At 44.2% G+C, this 24,066-nt stretch overlaps 2 protein-coding genes across 5 annotated transcripts in view; both read right to left on the bottom strand.

Annotated features, from left to right (window-relative positions):
- Positions 1-20,862, bottom strand: part of LOC118771892 (protein MON2 homolog) — a 58,249-nt gene extending 37,387 nt beyond the window's left edge. For both annotated transcript variants that reach the window (XM_036520037.1, XM_036520038.1), the window contains exons 1-3: positions 20,387-20,862; positions 2,771-2,834; positions 2,054-2,181 (exon numbers count right to left, since the gene is read on the bottom strand). In XM_036520037.1, the coding sequence (XP_036375930.1) occupies positions 2,054-2,181; positions 2,771-2,834; positions 20,387-20,494 (300 nt within the window). In that variant the 5' untranslated portion in view covers positions 20,495-20,862. The remainder of the gene's footprint in view (positions 1-2,053; positions 2,182-2,770; positions 2,835-20,386) is intronic.
- Positions 20,863-23,577: 2,715 nt separating this feature from the next.
- LOC118771831 (ubiquitin carboxyl-terminal hydrolase 15-like) overlaps positions 23,578-24,066 on the bottom strand; it is a 28,255-nt gene continuing 27,766 nt past the window's right edge. For all 3 annotated transcript variants that reach the window (XM_036519915.1, XM_036519916.1, XM_036519917.1), the window contains one exon: positions 23,578-23,790. In XM_036519915.1, the coding sequence (XP_036375808.1) occupies positions 23,578-23,790 (213 nt within the window). The remainder of the gene's footprint in view (positions 23,791-24,066) is intronic.

The following is a 24,066-nucleotide window of genomic DNA, read 5'->3' as shown; positions in this document are numbered from 1 at the left end:
GTTTATGTCGAAATGATGTTCTTTCCACTTCCGGATAATGGCCCCCAACGGTGCTCATTGGAACATTCAGAAGTTTAGAAATATGTCTGTAAACAATGCCATCAGTATGTTTTGCAACAATAAGGTTGCGAAGGTCTTGAGAGAGCTCTTTGCTTCTACCCATCACGAGATGCTTCTTGTGTGACACCTTGGTAATGAGAAACCTTTTTATAGGCCATCAATTAGGACTAAACCAGCTGATATTAATTTGCACTGATAGGGGGCAGGATTGCTTTCTAAATACTGACAGATTTCAGCTGGTTTCTTGGCTTTCCATGCCTTTTTGCACCTCCTTTTCTTCATGTGTTCAATACTTATTCCCTGTGTCATTTCACTTTATTACACATAATTTATGGACATATATGTTTTGATTTCTTTGTATGTGTGGATTACTTATGTGTGAAAATTTCATGTCAATAGCCCCAACAGAAATACATTCACTGAGAAAAATGTTGATGCGTTCAATACTTATTTTCCCCGCTGTACACGCATACAGTTACACACACACACACAAATACACATATACACAACACACAGGTACACATTACACATACACATTCACACATATACACACACACACACATACACACAGATACACACACATGTACACACATACACATGCATACAGTTACACACACACACACACAAATACACATATACACAACACACAGGTACACATACACACTCACACACAGATACACACATACACAACACATATACAGGTACACATACACACTCACACATACACACACAGTCACAGCCTCCCTCTCACACACATAGTCACACACAGTCACAGCATGCAAGCACAGTGAGACATGAAAACAAAATCACCCACACACACAGGCATTGTTCTGAGGACATGAACGTCACCATCACATCACGACACTACCCTTCTACAATCCACAAATCCCATCCCCTACTGGACCAACACAGATGCAGAACCAGCCACCCCAAAAGGTCAAAGGTTAGATCCCATCCCACATCACAACAGCGCAAGGCGGTGAAGCTGGGCCTCGCTCAGGCACATCCGCTGATCATGATAATAACTCAGCACCAAGAGACGGGCTCACGCACGGTGCCATTATCTCAGAGCGGAGATCCTCCGCTTTCAAAAGGCGCTAGGTAAAAAAAATGACCCAATTTACAGAAATGACAGCCTGTCTGCTAACAGGCAGGACTAAGTTGCCTGACACATCAATCACCTGCAGGACAGGCTAACCAGCAGCCGGCTCATAAGCCCTCCTCCACAGCTAGTCATGCACACCCCCCCACACTAAACCTCAGGAGTTACATCAAAGGCCTGAACCGATGGGCCCCGGCGGAAAGGTTTTATGAAAAGCTCGAAGCAGGGATTTAGCCAATAACACACCAGCACCTTTGGGGTGGGGATGTAAAACTAGGCCCGATCGCTTGACTGCTCCGATTAAAACACCAAATCAGTGAGAGGGGACCGCAGCTAACTCAGAGGTCTTGGCTTCTTCATGATCTTTGCTGAGGACACACCTCCCTTCCACCAAAGAACCCAAACTGAAGCATTTAGTTTTGCATTGGCATTACATTTATTCATTTGGCAGACGCTTTTATCCAAAGCGACTTACAAGTGAGGGAGAGTACAACACAAGCAAAAAGCCGTATCAGGAGTCAACAATGAATGAATAGATTAGAATCGATGCATGACCAAGTTTCAGTAGCTGGCCAGACAAGGTACAAGCTAGCTGGTAGAGATACAAGTGCACGTAACCACAGATTTATTTATTTTTTTTGAGGAAAATTTTCAGGAAATCCTCAAAGCCTCAGACCTCCTCTTTCACTGCCAATAGAAAGTGCTTACCCGCTCTTTAGATCAAGGACTGGTCACGGCCTTTTGATATAACTACACCCTTCTTTTTTGATCTTAGCGCTTGTTACCGGGATCCAAACATCCTGTCCCCTCAACCTTGAGGTCACGCTCAGAATGGAACCGCACCCATAGACACCAACGCGGCAGCGCCACTAGGGGGCGCTCCGGGCTTACCTCTGACACCACCTCGTGGGACATGAGCCTCTGGATGGCGGCCAGGCACAGCTGGGTGATCCTGGGCTCCTTCGTCCCGCAGCCCATGAGGAAGGGCTGCACCACCTCCGAGCTGTTCTCCTTCAGAGCTGGGGGGGGGGGGGGGTGGGATAAGGGATGGAACACACTCAACACCTGTGCTTAACATTGGCACTTAACACCAGACTGCGGCGTCAAGGCCTGCCCGGGCCATCTTGTGCAAAGGCCAGTTCTAACCACACCCACACAGGTGACGAGCTTCTCTGTGTTCGATTAATCAGCCTGGTTTCTCTCTTCTCTCTTCTATCTTGGTCTGTTTATTTTTTTTCCCTTCACAGGTTTATAAAAGACATTCACCTCCATAACTTCATTTGGTGCTTTCTGTGTTAGTTTAAGAAGCATGCTTAAGCATTGCTTAAGAAAGTGATTATTTGCTCTGTACTCTTTTCCCCTTTGTTCATTTCAATTAGTTGTACAGGTTTAACTTGTACACTTTCTTACAGGCAAACATGTAACATGCATTACACTTGTAACTTTCGTACAGTTAACCAACAGTAAACTTGTTTATGTTTGTAGATATCATGTTGAATTTCCCTATGAAACCCCCACCCCCCCCCACCCGCAATTAGAATTTAATACTGTTATTGTTTTTATAATCATCCTCACCAACAGGGGGAGCTGTAGAGCTTTCTCACTCACCTGCCAGGATGTCTGTGTTCCTCGCAGCGATGGTTTTGATCTTCACAATCCCCGACTCCGCTGCCTGGAAAGCAGAAAGTGAAAGACTACTGAAAAGCTCTCCAGCAACCACCGCTATCTGTGCATGGCACATACACACTGACCTCTAATATGGTAAAGTTAAATATATATCTATATTTATGATAACACGACTGCACCTACACTCTTAACCAGGAATGAGGCTATGAACTTCTCCTCCAATCACGGATTACAATGTGAATGATAAACGTTAGCCATTCAGTGACTAGAAAAAGTAAAGGACCGTACGGTGTTTGCACTCCATCACTTGTTCACACACGGAGCTCTGCCCTGACCCTGGATAACCCCTAACACAGCAGAAATTGAGGCGGCAAACATTTCCGCTCCCCTCCAAAAACAGAATGGGGTAGTGTTGCAACTCTCACAAAGGCCCCTTCATCACAGCCTAGCAGAGAGGCCCATCCGAGGCAGCAGGCATGACCAGCCTTCTCCTTCCGCACACGTGTGGAACACACACAGTCCTCACGTATTCATCACTGGCTCTGCCAACCGCAGATATTCTATTTACCGAACAGGCTTCCCAATCAGGTTGCACTAGTTAACTTGTGGTTGGGCTTGAATGGTGTTATTATCACACTCACTGGTCTGGGAGTGTTGTTTGTCTGGGCTGACACTGTTGCTCATTCATCTTGAATGGATACACTTCTGTTCTATCGTGCTGAAAGTCACTCTGGATAAGAGTGTCTGCTAAATGGATGCAACGTAATGTAATGTAATAAGTTTAAATTAACCACAATGTCTACTTTGTCACAGTTTTGGTGGGACAGCAAACCAGACCGTTTTCTGCCAGGGGGGCGAGCACAGCCCTCCTACACCGCCAACCTGGACTGCCCCGCAGTGTACTGCCTGTTCAAAACGTGACCACTAAAACTGCCAAGCTTGCTCCCTTCACAGGTACACATGCTTCAAGGTTGTGCGTTCCCCAGAGGAAACAGACCACAGAGCACAGTGGCCACCAAGCACTGAACTGCACAAGAAAAAAAGTCATTTACACTCCTAATTAATCCTCTGGATTTTTAAATCATAATCCACTTCAGGGGACAGCCCTGAGTTCAGTTTTCAATAAAATGATCTTACTGTATACAACATTTAACATGAAATGTAATGTAACGTGTTTACAGCTAATTTAATGGCATATGAAAATGGTAATATAAGAGGCTAATCACTCACTGGTCTGGGAGTGTTGTTAGCCTGGTCTGACACTGTTGCTCATTCATCTTGAATGGATACACTTCTGTTCTATCGTGCTGGAAGTCACTCTGAATAAGAGCATCTGCTACATGAATGTAATGTAATGTAATCATTTTGAGAAGTAAGTGTGTGTAAGAAAGCGATTTAGAGAGAGCAAGTGAGCTTGTGCATGTGTGTGAAAGAGGGCAAGCATAAGTGTGTGTGCGCATGTGCATGCCTGTGTCTGTATGTCTGTGTGTGTAAGAGACAGCTGTGGTGAGTGTGTGTGTGTGTGTGTGTGTGTGTGCATGTGTGCGCATGCGTGTGTCTAGGAGACCATATTTAAGGATAAAACCACCAAGCAGGAGGCAGTGAAGACCTCACAGTGTATGGAAAACCCTGCAGGGTGTAATTACATGCCATAATTACCATATTTGTGTGAAAAGTTCCATCTCAGTACAATGTGCAGCATTCTCAATGACAAACAATTACAGTACCAGTCAAATGTTTGGACACACCTGATTCAGATAATGGGAAACATGCATTCAAAGACATCTTGATTAAAGACTTATTCTTAAATGCTTGAATTTTGTGTCATATAAAAACATAAATAATGAGGTTGATGCCTATGTATGAATTTCTTCAAAAAATGTTTTTTGGCTGTTTTGAAGAATGTAAAATATAACATAGTTTTGATAGTTTTATAACACTTTTTGGTCACTGCATAATTCAATTTGTGTTATTTCATAGTTTTGATGTCTTTACTATTATTCCAAAATGTGGAAAACAGTAAAAATAAAGACAGAAAAGTGTGTCCAGACTAGTACTGTATGTCCTGGAATTATGTTTAACCCACACACACACACACACACACACACACACACACAGGCCGTACACAACAGTCACACACTGAGTCCCTGCGCAAGCCCTCTTAGATCAGGTGGCGTTAGTAAGGGTCTCTAACAACTGCATCCTTCCCATAAAAACCGTGCGTAAGTTGCTGCTCAAAGAAACAAGAATCAAAGAAAATCAGTCCTTACAGATCACCACTGCCATTGTCACTGTCAGCCACCCACTGTGCCCGCTCTAAAATTACGCTAAAACAGAGGGTTCTGAAATCACCGTGTAGCCTAATTGTTTCTTGGCAGCCGAGCACAATTAGCAACATGTTGTGGGGGAGGAAAAACAACGGCGCGGCCCAAAAAGGCAGACGATTAAAGCGTGGCCGATGTTGCTTCGCCGCACTGCGCGGCTCACTCTGGTCGCCGGGTGTCTCCGGGTGGCGCCGTCCCCGCTCCGAGATCGGGCGGGTTTTTACTTGCGCGGTAAAATAATAATGACGCGCCCCTATCTCTCCGTGCTGCCGAGCGGTGAGAAACCGCCAAAACCCCGATATCACATAACATTACATGAATTTAGCAGACGCTCTTATCCAGAGCGACTTCCAACACAAAAGAACAGATCTTGCCTCCATTCAACTTGAATAAGCAACATTCTCAGACCAGGCTAACAACACTCCAGACCAGTGAGTGTGAGCATAACACCATTCAAGCCCGACCACAGGTTAATTTGTGCAACCTGACTAGACAAGGGAAGCCAAGTATACTACCATACTGTCAGTACGGCGGCTTCTTAGCCGGGTTTGTTTTCGCTGTCTATGTGCTCATGTTTACTGTTTTCCCCTGTGTTCCAGCCCTGCCCTGTTCTCCGCCCACCTGTGCGTGATCAGCTGCCTGCCTGCACACCTGCATCTCATCCCCTCATCTGACTCGCCCTATATATTGTTTGTTGAGTGCTCTTTGCTAGTTCATCTCAGTCCTCCTGTTTCGCTACCAGCCGTTCTTTGTTCTGTTTTTGCCTGCCCGATTTGCGACCCTGCTTGTTCCTCTTGACCTCGATTTTTTGTATTCTGTTTTCTGGTTGTTGTTCGCCGTCATTTCCCTGGTTTTTTTACTTTGCCTGTTCTGACCTCGTTTTCGAATATCGATTTGGTTCATTAAAACTCGCCTTGTTCATCGTGCCTTCCTGTCTGCGCCGGAGTCCCTGCCTGAGCTCCTTGACACATACATCAGTCAGTAGAACACACACAGTAGAACATACAAGTAGCACGTGTTAGGGAGCAGGGATTGAGGTGGAAGCGAGTTGCAATCCTAATAGGTGCGTCTTCGCCATTCAAGCCCCACCACAAGATAACTAGTGCAACCTGACTAGACAACGGAAGCCTAGTACACTACACAGCTGTGCGCTGACTACATAATGATGAGACAAACTGGTTTCTTTTAATCGCGAAACTTTGGAATTTCTCAGGCAGAATCTAGCGGTTTTATTATTATTATTATTATTATTATATGTCCTTTGATTAACCGCTGCGTCATGTTAAATGGGTTTAGTTTGAAAGAAAAAAAATTTTGAAAGAAAATTTATGTTTTTTGAAAGAAAAAAAACATAAATTTTACTTCAATAATAAAAGGGAAGTTCCTCATGTTCCATTTGACCGGCAACACAAAGAAGGAACAACAGCGACAGGTAGATGACCTCGGCAGCCTCCGGGGTTACCCAGGAAACAGAGTGGGCAGGGCCGGTCGGCCGGCTGGGTGTTACGGCCGCAAGTGAGATTTAAAATTAATCTCCAGAAATGCAAGCCTCCCTCGTCTCCATTGTTGGGGCCGGAGAGGCACGGATGGAAACAGGGCGAGAAGGAAAGGATCTAAAAGCGTTCGCCACCAACCACAAACTTTCTTACAGTTTGCTGAGTGCAACGCAGATGTAACTACGGTTAGGTCTTCCAGATTTGGCAGAGTGGAGTTTATTTTCCAACTCGGTACCTGTATTTTCTGCTCCAAGCTGGCACGGAACCAGAAGAAAAGGAAACCATGTCCTGTTTGTGAAGTGCCTGCATGTGTTTGAATCATACATTACATTATTGGCCTTTTTAGCGGACGCTTTTATCAAGAGCGACTTACACAGGTTACATTTTTTTTGTACATGTAACCTGTTTATACAGCTGGATATTTACTGAGGTAATTCTGGGGTGAATACCTTTCTCAAGGGTACAACAGCACTGCCCCAGGGGGTAATCAAACCTGCAACCTTTCGGTTACAAATCCTGCTCCTTACCACTGTGCTACACTGCTTCCCTACACAGTCTAGTTTTTTTAGGTTGTCTAGTCTAGGTATTGCTAGTGTCTGGGTTTCTGAATCAGACAGTTATGGTTTATTTAGGTTGTTCCAGTCTAGATTTGTCTATTGTATAGCTTTCTGAATCAGAGACATTTGCACTTGCCCAATAAAGAAACCTATGTAGTGAAGTGGAGAAAAAGAGACAGAAAGGAAGAAGGGTAGTTACAGGGAAGAGAAGGAGAGGCAGAAGAGGGATTCAGAAGACAGAAAATATCACTTACGTACGTTTCATGTATAACCAAAATCTCACAGCACTTTACAAGCCAGTAAGACAGGACATCATGTGTCAGAAGAGGGATAAGGAAGGGGGTGGATGTAGCCTACAGAGTAAGAGAGGTCTTCAGCAGTGGATACTCCCACATGACCTCTGACCCTGCTGGCTCTCTCATCTCTGCCGGGCATGCTTAACACACCAGTCCCTATGAGTCAAAGCTGTGTTGTTACATTATGGGGTCTTCACCTCCTGCTTAGGAAAGATCCAGAGGCATCTCTCTGTGTTCATGAAGCGGAGCTCTGGTCTAGGGAGGGAAAAGAGCAGCTCACAGAGGTTGTCTGATCTGTGATGGAAAGTGGATATCGCTCCTGCTCAACCTCACAGTCGAGCATGTGAGATGGAGCAGGTACACAACCAGTCAAAAGTCTGGACACAATTTTCTTTATTTTTACTATTTTCCACATATTAGAATAATAGTAAAGACATCAAAACTCTGAAAATCTAACACAAACAGATTTATGCAATGGCCAAAAAAGTGTTATAAACAAATGAAAATATTTTATATCTTATATCCATCTTATATTTTAGATTCTTCAAAATCGCGGAAAATTCATACATAGACAAATATACATAGTGAAGCTGATGCCTAAGGAACAAAATTCAAGCCTTTAAGCCTTTGGATCAAAATGTCCATTATATTAATCAGGTGTGTCCAAACCTTTGTTTGGCAGTGTACCTGGGTGAGGCTCTGCCACCTGGGACAGCAGCCCCCACATCTATGGGCCAGTACGGACGCAATGAAATCCCTCAAAGATGTGGACCCCTGTAGTTACATTACATTACATTTTAGTCATTTAGCATGCTCTTACCCAGAGCGACTTCCAGCACAACGTAACACAAGCATATCCATTCAAGCTGAATGAGCAACAGTGTCAGACCAGGCTAACAAATCCAGCAGTTCTAATGGACCGACCCAGCCTGCCCGCACCCAAAATTGCTCACGCAAGTACAGAAAACATGATGTGAACTAAAGTCCTCAGGATGCTGACTGAGCCTCCTGGATCTCCAATTGTGAGCAGCTGTGCAGGGTCCAGCTCTCACACGCTTGAGGGCTGACTAACTTCACATTCAAGCAGAGCCAGACACCTTTATATCTGAAGACGGTTGCTGCAACCACTGTGACTGCCGTCCACAGATGTAATGGGTATGCGGCCACGCAGTTCCACACCGAGCGTGTGCAGTGAGCTGCCCGATGAGGACGGCTTCTGACACAGCTTGCAGCAGAGAAACACAGGCTTTCTGGGAAAACACAAAACCTAGGCTCTTCTGACCATCATGCACCATGAAGCTACAGCTACGAGTCAGTTAAATTCGTGCTGCTATCACACTCGGACCTGAAGCGCATGCGGATGAAATGTAATTACAAGTACAGCGGAGCAGCCCAAAGCTGGTTCAGAATCAGAATTTTTTTTTTCCCCATCAAAGCAGCCAAAGCTTGATCTGAAAGGGGAATTAAACTAAGGAGAAACTCACATAGCACCACATAGCGGCAGTGTAGCGTATTGGTAATGAGCAGGACTCGTAACCGAAAGATTGCCCGTTCGATTCCCCACTGGGGCACTGCTGTTGTACCCTTGGACAAGGTACTTAACCCACAATTGCCTCAGTAAATACCCAGCTGTATAAATGGATAACATGTAAAAACTGTAATCTATGTAAGTCACTATGGATAAGACTGTCTGCTAAATGACAATAATGTAATGTAATGTAACAATGTAACAGCACCACAGAAGCACCTGTAAAGGGGACCAGATCATGTATGGATAAACCTCCTCTGGACCCCTGGGCCTCTGACGTAGTGGACATATTCTCAGTTTTCTTCATTTGTAGAGCGGGGAGAGGGCTTCCATTCAGCGGCAGATTACAGGTTTGAAAAAAAAACAGCTTTTATCTGATGAGTGTACCCAATTTCTTTTTTTTTCCAAGAGCAATTTAAAGTCCTTCACAGCAGTTCATGCTTGAAAGGATTAAAAACAAGTAGGAGTAATGTGTCTGTGGGCTGTATTATCCTCTGAATCTCGCAGGAAAACAATCACTTTTGACGCTCATCACTTCATCTCCCCTCAGAAAACCTTTCCTGAGGCTGTAGTGATTGGGAAGCCCCATAATGAACCCTGTAATGGGCGGAGCTATCCCGTGCTGTCAATCATTGACTCGTACAAACCAATCAAAAGGCTTGCTCTCTATAACAAAACACTGTAATTGGTTGAAATTTGTCACTTGTAACAAATCATAGTTAGCTAATTAGGCTGGCTCCTTAAACCCCTTTCCCATTCCAGAGCTGGCATTCGGCTGGCTCATTTTACCCCTTTCCCACTGCAGAGCTGGAACCAGAATCCCAGCATGGCCTAGCTTAGCATGCTTCCATATCTCTACTAGCTAGCTTATACCTTGCCTGGCCAAATATTGACACTTGCTCATGCAGCGCTTCTAATAGTGTTGACTCCTGTTACGAAGGGGTAGTATCTGTCTCTGTATCTCTACCTGTCTCAGGAAGCAGAAAAACAGATTGCGATAGTAGATTTAGACCAGTGTTTCTCAATCCTACTCCTGGAACCCCCCTGTCCTGCGTATCTTCTATCTGTCCTTGCTCCAAACACACCTGATTGAAATTAGTGTTCTTGCTCTTGATTAAATCAGGTGTGCTCAGCTAATCAAAAGTGCCACTGAGGAGTTCAGTCAGGTTGGTAGAGCAGGGAAAGATGGAAAACGTGCAGAGCAGGGGGGCCCCAGATGCAGAATTGAGAACTAGTGATTTAGACCAATCTGACACTGGTGTAATTGTAGCTGAAACTTTTTTTTGCCAATGTGGATGACTCTAGTACAGATCAAAGGTTCAGCCAGGATGACCTTATAAGAGAGCAGAGAAATGATTCTGTTATTAATGACATCTTGAAGACTGCTGGTACTGTAGAGGATATAGCAGGGGAAGCAGAAGGCTTTTATTTCAGAGGTAGGGTCTTGATGAGAAAGTGGAGGGCACCGGAGTGTCCAACTAATGAGGAGTGGAGGGTTTTGCACCAGATTGTGCTACCTCCCTGTTATCGGGATGAGATTCTGAAGTTGGCTCATGAAATCCCAACAGCTGGTCATCTGGGTATCCATAAGGCTCAGATCAGAGTTCTTAAACACTTTTATTGACCTAAAATGCATAAAGACATGGTTGCGTTCTGTGAAACTTGCCATGCATGTCAGTTAGGAAGGAAACCAAACCAGTCCATTCCTCCTCCCCCTTTGGTTCCAATTCCTGCCTTTGGTGAGCCGTTTAGTCATGTCTTGATTGATTGTGTGGGGCCTTTGCCTAAAACTAAGCATGGTCACCAGTATTTGTTGACTATAATGGATGTGGCAACACGTTTCCCGGAGGGGATTCCTCTTAGGAATATCAGCGCTAAGACCATTTCAGAGGCACTTTTGAAAGTTTTCACACAGTTTGGTTTACCAAAGGAAATCCAGTCAGACTAAGGCTCTAACTTTATGTCTGGTGTGTTTCAAGAGATTATGCAGGAACTGGGCATCAAACAGTTCAAGTCTTCTATTTATCATCCCCAGTCACAGGGAGTGCTGGAGAGGCATCACCAGACTTTAAAAACAATGATCAGAACGTTCTGTGTAGAGCAAGAAGACGAATGGGACAAGAGTATTCCTTTTTTGTTATTTGCCATTTGTGATGCTGTATGAGTCCACTGGTTTTAGTCTGTTTGAGCTGGTTTTTAGGCATGATGTGCGGGGCCCTCTAAAACTAGTGAAAGATAAGTTCCTTAATTAGGATACTGAGGAAAACTTGCTAGATAAGACAGGAAATTTCATACATGCTTGACCATGGTATCATTGAACCCAGTGGGAGTGACTGGAGCTCATCCATTGTTACAGTTCCCAAGCCAGATGGATCATTGCAACTGTGTGTTGATTACAAGGTAAATGTAGTCACCAAATCTGATTCTTTTCCTATTCCAAGGATAGAGGATTGTGTTGACCGGATTGGTGCAGCTGTGTATGTGTCAAAATTTGATCTTTTGAAGGGCTACTGGCAGGTCCCTCTGTCAGAGCGAGCAAAAGAGGTCTCTGCGTTTTGTACACCTGATGGCTTGTACCAGTTCTGGGTTTTGCCTTTTGGGGTAATAAATGCACCTTTTTCTTTTCAATGTCTCATGAATCAGATCACGAAAGGCTTGGCTAACTGTACTACTTATATTGATGATGTGGTTATTTATAGTGAAACCTGGAGTGAGCATTTGTCTGACATTGAGAGCTTCTTTGAGAGACTCAAGTATGCTGGGCTTGTCATTAACTTGCCAAAGAGTAAGATTAGCAAAGCTTACATCACCTATCTAGGCCATGTAGTGGGGCAAAGTAAAGTTTGCCCACGGACAGGAAAAATTCAGGCCATTATTCAGCTATCTGCTCCACGTACCAGAAGAGGGTTGATGCGTTTTCTAGGAATGGGTGGATTTTATAGAAAATTCTTGCCTAACTTTGCTTCAATCATTGAACCTTTGACCAGCTTGTTGAGAAAGATAGTGAAGTTCAAGTGGACAGACTCCTGTCAGGTGGCTTTCGAGCAGCCAAAAGCAATATTATCCTGTGAGCCGGTGTTGACAGCTCCCAACTTTGCCCTGCCATTTAAATTAGCAGTGGACGCTTGCGATGGGGGTATAGGTGCTGTCTTGCTACAGGAAGATGACTCGGGGGTGGACAAGCCTGTAGCTTACTTTTCTAAAAAGTTATATTGTCATCAGCAAATGTATTCCACTGTAGAGAAAGAGGCTGTAGCCCTGGTCCTCGCCATCCAGTTTTTTGAAATTTACGTCTCAAATGGAGTAGGTGAAGTGATAATTTACACAGATAACAATCCATTACCGTTTCTAGAGAAGTTCAAGAATAAAAATCAGAGGATTTTTAGGTGGAGCCTAGTTTTGCCACCATATAATCTCTCTATTAAACATGTGGCAGGGGGAGAGAATGTCATTGCAGATACATTGTCAAGGGCTTGAAACAAGAATGGGCTTTACAAAAGCAAGTTATTAGTCTAACTAAGCCTTAGCTGAACTTTAGCATTATTAGTGTTGTAAGTAAGGTAGAATTTGTGAAGAACACCTATTTAAGGGAAAAAAGGGAAGGAGTGGAATAAGGAGGAATATTTTAAGAAAAAAAAGGTTTACTTTTTTTTTGGAAGGGAGGTGTTACGAGGGGGTAGTATCTCACTCACACACCTACACACACACATGCTTTTGTTTTGGGTTTTTTTTTCTTTTGGCACTTGCTGCTATGTCATCATGCAGCTGACAGTCCCTTGAAGGGTGGGGCTACCTCTGATTGCCTTCATAGGAGCTACAGGTGATCAAAGGTGTGGTGGAGTTTGGTGTGTGAATGGTGACAAGTTTCAAACCGAGCAAGTGGTGTGCCTCCAAGGAAGAGGAGGATATGAGCTTGATCAACTCGTGGGCAAGGAGGCGACTCAATCTATGAGCTAACGGTAAAATAATTTCAACTATATGCGCATTTTGTTGTTGGAATAATGATGGCACGCCAGTGAACCCCACCGCAACGGACACCAACGCCATCCACGTTCCCCCCACGGGCTAAGAGATTTTTTTTTTTTCATGTCTACACGATAGGTGCTACCACACTACTTTTAGGAAAAAAAGAAAACTTAAAAAAAAATGTAAAAAATGTAATTTTGGGGTTCACAAAGCCTTACTCTTCCATCACTAGAATATAAGCCCTGCAAGTTGACCTAAAAAGCTGTACTATCTGGTGGTAGTGCAAAAGCTAATTGCTAACAGACTGTGCTAAACCAGGGGCCCAGTCTTTTAAAAGCTACATGAATGGAAATTCCTGACGTTGGCTAATCCTAGCCATAGTGGTCCTGCTCACAGCGCTGAGGCTCTTTCTGAAGAAAACCATCACTAATAAGCCAGCTCTAATCCAGTCTTGACATTTGACCCAATCCTAAAAATGAGCAACACCTCCCTGTGAGGTCAACGAGGTCAGATGCAGAGTTGCTCAAAGATATGAATGCATATGATTTGAAGACTTATGCTTAAATGCTTGAAATTAGTTTCTCAGACATATAAACTGTAAAGTTGATGCCTATGTATGAATATCTTTCCATAAAAATTTTCAATTTAAAAAAATATTTCTTGACTATTCTGAAGAATTTAAAATATAAGAGTTTTTATTTGTTTATAACACTTTTTTGGTCACTGCATAATTCCATTTGTGTTATTTCATAGTTTTGATGTCTTCTATTCTAAAATGTGGGAAATAGTAAAAATGAAGAAAAGTATGTCCAAACTTTTGATTAGTATTGTATATTCCTCACAAACTGCGAAACAGTTGTCACTCCTGTCTGGATCCTGTACACTTATACACCACGCAAATTGATTTTTCCAGAGGGGATTTCATTTTCTGCACGAAGAATTTCATAATTTCGCCAACTAGGTGTGACACACTTGAGCATGCTGCGGTGTGGAGGAAGCCTGTGCCTGCTAGCTCAGTAAAACAAAAGAAAATGCGAGAGCCACTCTGCCAACTGCAAACGCCTGAGGTGAGACTGGCCGTCTGGGACTGAAACTGTTGCTTGGCAGGCGAGTGCTTGCACAGTGACGGCTGCTGTGTCATTGATGTAAACAGCGCAAATCATATATGGCTGGGGTGAAATGAGCACATTTCCCATTCCAAATGCGATGCACTGAGAAAACAAGCAGTGGCGATTAAATATATATATATATATATATATATATATATATATATGTTTAATTTTTTATGTATGTATTTATGTTTCAAGTTGGTTTTGTTTTTACAATACAAAAATATATTAAAATAAATAAATATATGTATATATATATATATATATATATATATATATATATATATATATATTGTTTTTAAATGTATCAAAAAATGTCCTTTTTGCATTGGTCTTGAATACAGAGGAATAATTTTGCAGTAATCACTCTGTTTCAGGGCCTGAAATTCATTTTTCAAAATAGAGGGGGAATTCCCCCCTTAAATGCTTCACATAGGGGGGATTTATATACTTTGGGGGTTGGTGGGTACTACTTGGGCTTACCTTGTCCTGTTCTTACCTCAGATTGCATTTCGTCACTCTCCTCCAATTTAAGGGATTCTCTGAACTATATACATTGCTGTAATAACAATTTTGTTTTAATCTTGTTGTCATCTATGTACCTTACATATGTAATGAGTCACTTTCTGTTACTTATGTCTGTGGACTCATCCAGTACTAGTAAGGAAAACACAGGACTTTTTAGCACAGCCTTGTCAACATCCTCCACAAGTGTACTTGAAATAGCTTGGTGCATTTCTGACAGACCTTTATCATTAAGGTAGCTTCCATAACTTGATGTGTCTGTGTTCAGCTTTTTAAAAGGACACCCCATCTCTTTAATGAATTTAACCAGATGACCAACTTTTGAATTAGCCAATTCGTTTTCTGCTATGAAGTAGGCAGTTTTGAGAAGCCCCTTCGTTTCCTCCTCACAGGGCAACTGCGCAACTTCAATAGCATTAGCCATCACATTGTTTGCTGAATCTGCCTCACGCTTTCTTTTCAAGGCTGCTGTTTGAGAAACGCCATTGAGTGGCGACTTAAAGTTGACGTTTTGTAACATCGGCTGGTAAAAGGCGCAGCACCGTAGGCTACATTTCAAAAATCGAGCAGCTCATTTCACCGTTGGTTCGAGCCACGGATATATTCTGAGCCAGTTAGCCTGAAACTTGTGTTGTTTGACTGCTGCTAGATAGTTAATTAACATATATAAATACCGCACACAGGCAGTTTGTCATTTTTTGTAGAGTCAGCGCCATGGATGTCCCCCCGGACGCGGCGTCGGCGGTCAGTTTGGGTGCATAGTATCAACCAATCAGAAGAGATTTCTGGAAAGGGGCTTGGCTTCTAGCCCTACTTGAAGGTGATTGGCTTTCACCAGGCGAAATTTTCGCTCGAGTTGAACATTTTTGAACTCAAGCGGACGATCGTTTCGTCCATTTCGCGTCGCTCGCAGTTTTGCCGCGATTAACTCCGCCCATTCGCCTCCTGCCATTGGCTTTTCATGCATTCGCGTCGCTCGTACATTTCACGTCGCGTTTGGCTAAAACACACCTTTAGACATCATTGTAAATGTGTGCGGAAATTTCGCGCATTATATGTGCTAGATTTGCAGGAATCGATGAAATTATGCGCAATACCCGCAATCCCGCACTGAAATTCAAGCCCTGTGTTTGCATGTTTGAAATTATTGCAAGGAATTAAAAAAAACAAAAAACAAATGCAAAAGGCCTCCAGAATAAACAACTGCCATCTCCTTTACAGTAAAGCTTAGTAGTACACTGATCGCTGAGAAAGACCAGAGGAAAGTAGGCCATAACTGAGTATCGCAGAGCTTAATCATCTCTGCCGCACTCTCGCCTGCTGCTAACAGCTTCCTGAGACTCCAATCACTTTCGAGACAGGAAAACAAACATCGTTTGTCCGATGCCATTATACGCGGTCTGACAAATGTTCCAGATCTAGACTGCGCAAAGTCTTCAACAGCCCCTTCTGTGACTCTCTGACTTCTGACCTCGCCCACAGCACCGAAACCTCAGTCTTAGCTGCAGAGCCCACTAACGCTGTTAGAATCTCTGTCTACAAGGACCTGCGACACCAGGACTTGGGGCCGGCAGTGTAGCAGTGATAAGCAGCAGGACTTGTAACCGATAGGTTATCGGTTTGATTCCACACTAGGATACTGCTGCTGTACCCTTGGGCAAGGTACTTAACCCAGAATTGCCTCAGTAAATATCCAGCTATATAAACAGATAACATGTAAAAACTGTAACTTATGTAAGTCACTATGGATAAGATCCCCGTACTGTCGCTGTACCTACTGTATGCACTTTTGTAAGTCGCTTTGGATAAAAGCGTCTGCTAAATAAATAAATGTAAAATGTAAATAAGATCATCTGATAAATGACAATAATGTATAATAATAATAATAATAATGTGCAAAGAAACCTCCACAAACTCCACTTTAAAGAGCACTACGGCTTTAAACTGGCTTTAATCAAGCCTTAGAGAAATTAGACACAATCGATCATAAGTCCTCTGATCGAACTGATAAAGCCTTTCGTCTCTGAAGAACTGACTGCAGGAGGGTGAAGACATCAGTCAAAGTCCTGCACGCGTCCGCGGCAGATCAGAAATCTTATCGCAGCGACCCGATTTACTTTCAGTAAATCCTTTCAGTGCGCTGGCCTGTATAATTCACTGTACAGTTTGTCAGCTTGGGTACTGAAGGTACAGCTCGCTGCAGCCGCTGTCCACTATTTATCTTTCCTTTATGGTTCTGTCGCCCTGAGCTCAAGCCTATGGAACACATCCGTTACATTACGTTACATTGTGCATATCAGACGCTCCTATCCACAGAGACGTCCATAGCCTATAGTTCTTAAGTCACCCATTTATAGAGCTGAATGCTGTAAGTCATAACAGCCATCACACCCTCTTTGAATACCATTTAATGGAGATTATATGAACAGCACAAGCAGGCTATCTCTTTAGCCAAGCTGCTTGTCTTGGTGCTGCACTTTCTCTATGGCTGAGTCCTGAAGTAGCCTGTTCAGCAGATCCAACTTTACATTACATTACATTACATTTATTTAGCAGACGCTCTTACCCAGTGTGACTTACGTCAATCTTTTGATTTTGATTGATCTTTTCTTCAAGCAGGTCTATTCTTTACTGTAAGCTTTGAGTACGTAATGTGCTGTCATCGTAGTTTGTGTTTTGCGCTAGGCCTTTAGAATCAGTGGTAGACTTAAGGTTTACATTATATTACATTACAGGCATTTAGCAGACACTTATCCAGAGCAACTTACATTGGTTACAGTTTTTTTTACAATGTTATCCATTCATACAGGTGGATATTTACAAGGGTACAACGGCAGTGCCCCGTGGGGAGTCTAACCAGCAATGTTTCCGTTACAAGTCTTGCTCCTTGACCACTATGCTACACTGCCACCCACATGAATGAGCTATAGCAGCAGGGCAGGCTAATACCACTCTCAGACCAGCGAGTGTGAACATAAAACACTATTCAAGCCCGACCACAAGTTAACTTGTGCAACCTGACTAGACAAGGGAGGCCAAGTGTACTATATCAGTCAGTAGAAGACAGAATCCAAAATACATCACAATACTACACATCATGTAAACAGCTGGTACTAGAGGTAGTAGGTGTTAGGGGGAGAGGTGGAAGCAAGATGCAGTCTGAAAAAGTCTGCATCGGAAGATGGCCAGTGGTTCCGCTGCTCTGACCCCATGGGGAGTTCATTCCACCACTGAGGGACCAGTACAGACAGGGATCATGTCTGAGAGGAGCAACTCTGTCAGGATGGGACAGTCAGTTGCCCCACGGTTGCAGGGTCAGGACACCACTGATGGACCAGCAGCAGGCCGTTCCACACCTTCACATCTCTCAAGACTGCGAGACACAGACGATCCATTCCACCGGTTCTGCAGTCATTATGAGACAGCTTCCAGCTATGACACTGTGGACATCTCATATGATTGATATAAAACAGCTGCTGGCTTTGCTGTACCAGTCCCACAGGGATTACATTACATTACTGCCACTTAGAGCCACTTACATAAGTTACAGTTTTTACATGTTATCTGTCTATACGGCTGGATATTTACTGAGGCAGTTCTGGGTTAAGTACTTTACCCAAGTTTATAACAGCAGTGCCCCAGCAAGGAATCAAACCAGAAACCTCTTGGTTATAAGCCCTCTTCTACTACACTACACTGCCGCCACACTCACAGATTGTGTTTCCTACATAGATTACCACTAAAGTTCCCACAGACAGAAGGCGAAAACCCTCATCAGTGCAATGTGAACAACAGACAGTTTGTACAAATAATTATAAGTTAAAACAAGTGGGTAAGCATTTGATGTTGACTGCTCTGTGGACTGCCAGCATCTGAGTGAGACGGGCCCTACACAAAGCAGGTCACTTCACACACTGAAACTGTGCAGGAACTTGAAAATCAACAAAAACCAAACCTATTGCCTCTTTGCTGTCCTTCATTTAACGGTAATGTCCCGTTGCTCTCCGCATGCAGGCAGCTGAAATATACCTAATCTGCTCCGCGCAGTCTATCCCGTATTGCATTACTGTTCAGCTACAGCGACACACCAGATCTGAAAAAGCCCAAAGGGACCATAATGAGAAGGGAAATAAGTTTGCGGCTCAATTTGAGGGCGTGTAATCCATTTCCACTGTCCACAGCTTTCAAACACGCCGCTCTCTCTGAACAAGGCGAGAGAGAGAGGGAATAGGCTACATCCTTCATCTTAACTGCAACTCTGAGTGCCTCAGTCTGTCTGTCAATGAACTAAACTGGGGTGAAACAGCTACTGGCTGCTTTTCAACACCCAAGGCACCTCAAGGAGGCAGCCAGTTTATTTTGATTAGTGACCGATAGATAGAACTACAGTAACGTTTTAACAGATTTTGCCGTCCGCTAGGCCGAACATGCTCCAGATGATACGGAGATGACTGCAGTGGCACATCATTTTAAGGTTCATTACTTTACATTTATTACATTGGATTCATTTAGCAGACGCTCTTATCCAGAGCTCTTATCTGACCTCTGTATGGAATCCCAGAGAAAGGTGAGAAAGGTGTGTGGGAAAACCAGTACGCATTACTCCAACGCGCTGTAAAACATACCGAGCAAAAACAGTGCTTGCGCTTCCAGCGTTACCAGCTCGGCAGGACGAGTTGCGCTGTGCACATTGAAACTCTCCGCCATGCAAATGGTTGAAATTTGCAACCGAGCGCACGACGATGCCGAAAACAGGACGGCGAGGCAGGTAAAGGTGCGCCCGAGGGACATTGCGAACGAGCGTGTTGTGCTAGCTTGATGTAAGCCAATGCCTTGAGGTGTCACCCTATATTGGTCTCATTTCATACTGGCACGGTGATCTCACCCCCCCCCCCCCCCCCCCACACGCAAAACAGACAATGCGGACTTCTGAACTCCTACCGGTGTCCTTGCTTTGAGCGGAACCCAACAACAGTGTTACATTATATTCAGATGCGGCTCAGATATACGGCGTGTCCCACAGAAGCCGACGCAACAAACCCCGCCAGAAGGCGAAATGTACTTGAAACAAAAGATCCCTGATAACTGATAGCTTAAGTGTCCGCATTTCCGAGTTTTCTCGTTATTAAACGTTTAGACTACGTGTGAACAACTGAATCATAAGTACATTATCTAAGTCACCAAATAACAAGCCTAGCGAGTAAGCATGGGAAAACTTCAGGCAAACGGCGCGTTTGAAATGGCACGTCCAACAGCGCGCAGTGATGTGAGCGGGGAGGGGGGGATATCAGTGCAGTTTTTGGAGAGACCCCCATGCAGGATCAGTTGTGCAATTCGGAAAACCTGTCTGTTTCAGTTCTGCTTGGTGCACAGGAAACCCGTCTAAATTGTGCCGTGTTTAGACCACCACTGACAATACACAGCGTGACAGCGCTAGTTAAGACAAGTGTCTTGTTTCCCCACTGCTAATTGTTCGTTTTTGTGACACGCGTCCCTATGCCGCTATCATTCTTATATTAGCAAGTTAATTGTTTGCATATATGTGTCCAGCAGTCGGACAGGATCATAAAAGTTCTTGCCATTCACGCCCCCTCAGCATCCAATCTCCTCTCCTTACTGACAGAAGTCATTTTAATAACTACCTACCACTTCGATTGCTTAATACATGACAACAATCATCACTCTGTTCTGTGAACCAGCATCGAAACAAAAAAATAACAACCCAGCTTAGGACTACTACTAAAGAATAGTTTAATAGCAAGCTTTCTAGACACAACACACGGTTTTTTCGCGGTACCTCTTTGACTGGTGGAAATTTCTTCTTGCATTCCATGGACAGCGATCGCAAATCCGTCTGCATATTCTCGAGCAATTTCTTCACCGCTTCAGGACTGCTGGTCGTCATTTTCACTCTACTACAGTCCTCCTGTTGCCCGATTTAAAACGAATACTTCGATCGCAATACTAGGACGCGATCCGGCCTACTTCTCACCCCCTCCCCGAGAAAAAAAAAAATAAAAAATGTAGTGTAGCTAGCCTGCTACCACCACCGAAGCGTCCATTGACACAGTCCTCCACTTTTTAATTCTGCATCTCCCGTCTGTCAGCAGAGAGGGTGAATATGACATACACATGAGACTGTTTAACTATAAACCCGGGTCCCCGTATGGAAGAGAATCATTTCAGTCCCCTTCCCTGATCGGACTTCCAGTTGATTTATTTGTCAATTTCTGCTCGGGGGTCTCAGGGATCCGGGCTTCACCATTTGCACCACCGTTCCGATCCCAGAATGCACGGGCGCACGCTGACACGTCATGCCCACTTCCGTAAACAATGACCGGATTTCACCCAATACGCAGCGTCGCCCTCTTGTGGTCGTTTGGAGGCACAAAAACGGTTATTACATTACAGTATTGGCATTTAGCAGACGCTCTTATCCAGAGCCGCTTACACAGGTTACAGTTTTTTTTTACATGTTATCCATTATTACAGCTGGATACTTGCCGAAGCAATTCTGGGTTAAGTACCCTGCCCAAGGGTACAATAGCAGTGCCCCAGCAGGGACTTGAACCAGAAACCTTTCGGTGATAAGCCCTGCTCCTTACTATTATGCTACACTAGCACCCATATTTACCTACCTTATACGGGACAGACCACAAATGAACATGAAATAAGAAAAAACAGTTGACACACATTTGCTATACAGTAATGTAGTTTTATCCTGTGTGCCTCCGATTCCAATATTTTTCTAATATATTAATCAATGATTTAATCAAGCTGCTTTAATTAGCTATTGCCCTGTGACTAAGGATCCATAGGTCCACCATCTGCTAAGTCTTTACAAGGGTAAAGTGTACAGAGTATGAAATCACATTATAATTATATATCATTATATATAATTACATATCATTACATATCATTATAATGCATAATTATAATATCTCAGAGCATGAATTCAATAGAACTGAAAAGGATAATCACAAAGAGAACACGAATAAACATCACAGAGAAAGGCTTTGCATAACTTTATTGAAGTTTGTATATAAATACACATGCACATTTCAAATGTAAACCCAAAGTGAACTCAAGTGCAGCCATGCGGGATGTCGGCATTACCTTTACAAAAAAAAACAAAAAAAAAGCCCGGATCGAGGAGCATCTGTAAAACGCCAGACCCCAGAGAACACTGCCGGGGTATGTAATGCTAACATACAAATAAATAAATTTACCAAATGCGCACTCACAGAGTGAACTCTTATATACAGTATTTATAGCCTACCCAATTTGTATCATTCAGTCAGATCAAGCCCCCCCAAACCCCCACCCCCCAGCCCAACTCCCTGCCCCGCCCCGCCCCCTCCACCATAATCTCCTGACTCCCAAAAGACACAATTTCTTTTCTGAGATCACCATAAAGCATTTGCCTTGGTATAAGATACATAACAGTACCCCAGCATTGTGTAGCTAATGTCAAAGGCAATGAGACCCCACCATACTCCCCGCAACATTCAGTCAAAGAAAAAAAGAGAAAACAAACGTGTGTCAGATATATAAAACGAATGGAAGGCAACAATCAAAAGTAGCAGTCGGAACCTTGCGCGTCTGGTGAACGTTTTCCCCCGCGGCGGTCGGGTCAAAACCGCGCAGAACTGACCAGCGGTCGTCTGCGGTCGGGGGGGCGGTGGGGGGGGGTCTCGCGGGTCGAGCGGGAACATCCGGAGGCAGTCCGAACCGCACACCTAGAAGATTAGGCCTCAGACCCCCCGGGTGACAGTATGGTGACAGCATCGTTTCAGGTGGAGCTAGTGCAGTGTGTACGTGTGTGCGTGCATGTGTGTGTGCGTGCGTGTGTGTGAAGGGTCCGTGCGGGTCGAGAGCCGATGACGCCGAACGGTCCCGGGCTGAGATTACCGTAAGGCCGTGGCAACGTCCATCTGGGTAACCAAACAGAGATGCTAATCAAACGTATCACCAATATTCATAATCTCAAAAGCCTCTTCACCGATTGTGTTATGCACGGAGAGTGACATAAAGTCCTGGATCCCACAACTCTGTGAAAGGGATTTCCTCTGAATCCGCTACTCACATCCAAAGAAAGAGTAATTCGCATACTAAGAGGGTGAAATGGTTTTAAGGGACCAGGCTACACAGATAACATATGTATAAGGCCTATATATATAATGTATATCTACAATGTGTATCACTTCTGAATCAGTCTTTCAGCAGCATTGAAAATAAAAATGACTGTTCACCAATTATAAAAGATAATTCACCCGCGAGTGGGAAGGTCTGATAAACACATTTAGTTATTGTTCATTTAAAGGCAGTTTATGTTTATGCTTAAGCATAATATTTGAAAGTGGAGACCCTCTCAGCACATACACAGTGCGTGTGGCGCTAATTCACGGAACGGGGCGTTTGTGCGACGAAAACCTAACAGTCCTGCAGCTTCACCACATTATTAAAACCCATATTCAGTGCTCAGGTATTTACAAGGCAAAAAATTAAGTTAAAATGATATGCAAACGCGTCTCTTGGAGAAGAAAAAAAAAAGAATAAAATGGAACATCTGCAGGAGGGGGGAGAGCCGCCGCGCAGATCGCTGACATTCTGTGAGTTTAACATTCTGTGAGTTTTTAACGATCCGCTCGCCTCCACCGCCAGCAGAGCCCCGTGCCTCGTCCAACGGGGAAAATAAAACGGTAACAACGAAACGCTTGCCTAGGCGATGATTTCTGACCAATGAGAAACAGCGACAGGATTGGGGGCCCCCCCGGAGAGAGGCCTGATTGCTTAGTGCGCCCTCTGCTGGCCACTGCTGGGGATGCACCCAGAGACGCTCCCGCGTGTTAGCAGTTGCCCATTTGCCAGAGGGTGTCATGCGTATCTGCGTTCTGTCCCTGTCCTTGTGGCTTTGGGGGTGTCCTCCACCCCCCGCCACACGCGCCCCCTTCTTCCCACCCTGCCCCTTCCCTCCCTCCCCCCCCCTCAGTTGGTGTTCATGGTGACGTCGTGGTTGGTCTCCCGCTCCTCGTTGTCGTCATCCTCGTCGTCGTTCTCGTTCTCATTCAGGTCCTCGTCGCTCTGGCCGGCGTATCCCTCCGCCGAAGCTGTCTCCAGGGCCTCGCGGTCCAGGGCGAAGTAGCCCGTACCGCTGATGGTGTCCTTCCGCTGGTAGAAGAGCACGTACGCAGCCTTGGACTGGACGCACACACACACACACACAAACACACACACACACACACACATCAGCACGATTACTGCTCTGTTCACTGTAAGTCACCCATCATTTCGAATGGTTAATCACATTGAAAGTCATGTCATGACAGCAAGAATTACCTTGTTATTTCACAGCCCACCTCTGTGACCTAACCTGTCTTTGAAGATCTGGTACTACAGATTACAGATATGAATCATCACTTAAGTACCAGTCAAAAGTTTGGACACACTTTTCTTTCTTTATTTTTACCATTTTCC

This window comes from Megalops cyprinoides, chromosome 25 (assembly GCF_013368585.1).
Source record: "Megalops cyprinoides isolate fMegCyp1 chromosome 25, fMegCyp1.pri, whole genome shotgun sequence".
Taxonomy (NCBI): Eukaryota; Metazoa; Chordata; class Actinopteri; order Elopiformes; family Megalopidae; genus Megalops; species Megalops cyprinoides.
This window is presented reverse-complemented; position numbering and strand designations above follow the sequence as displayed.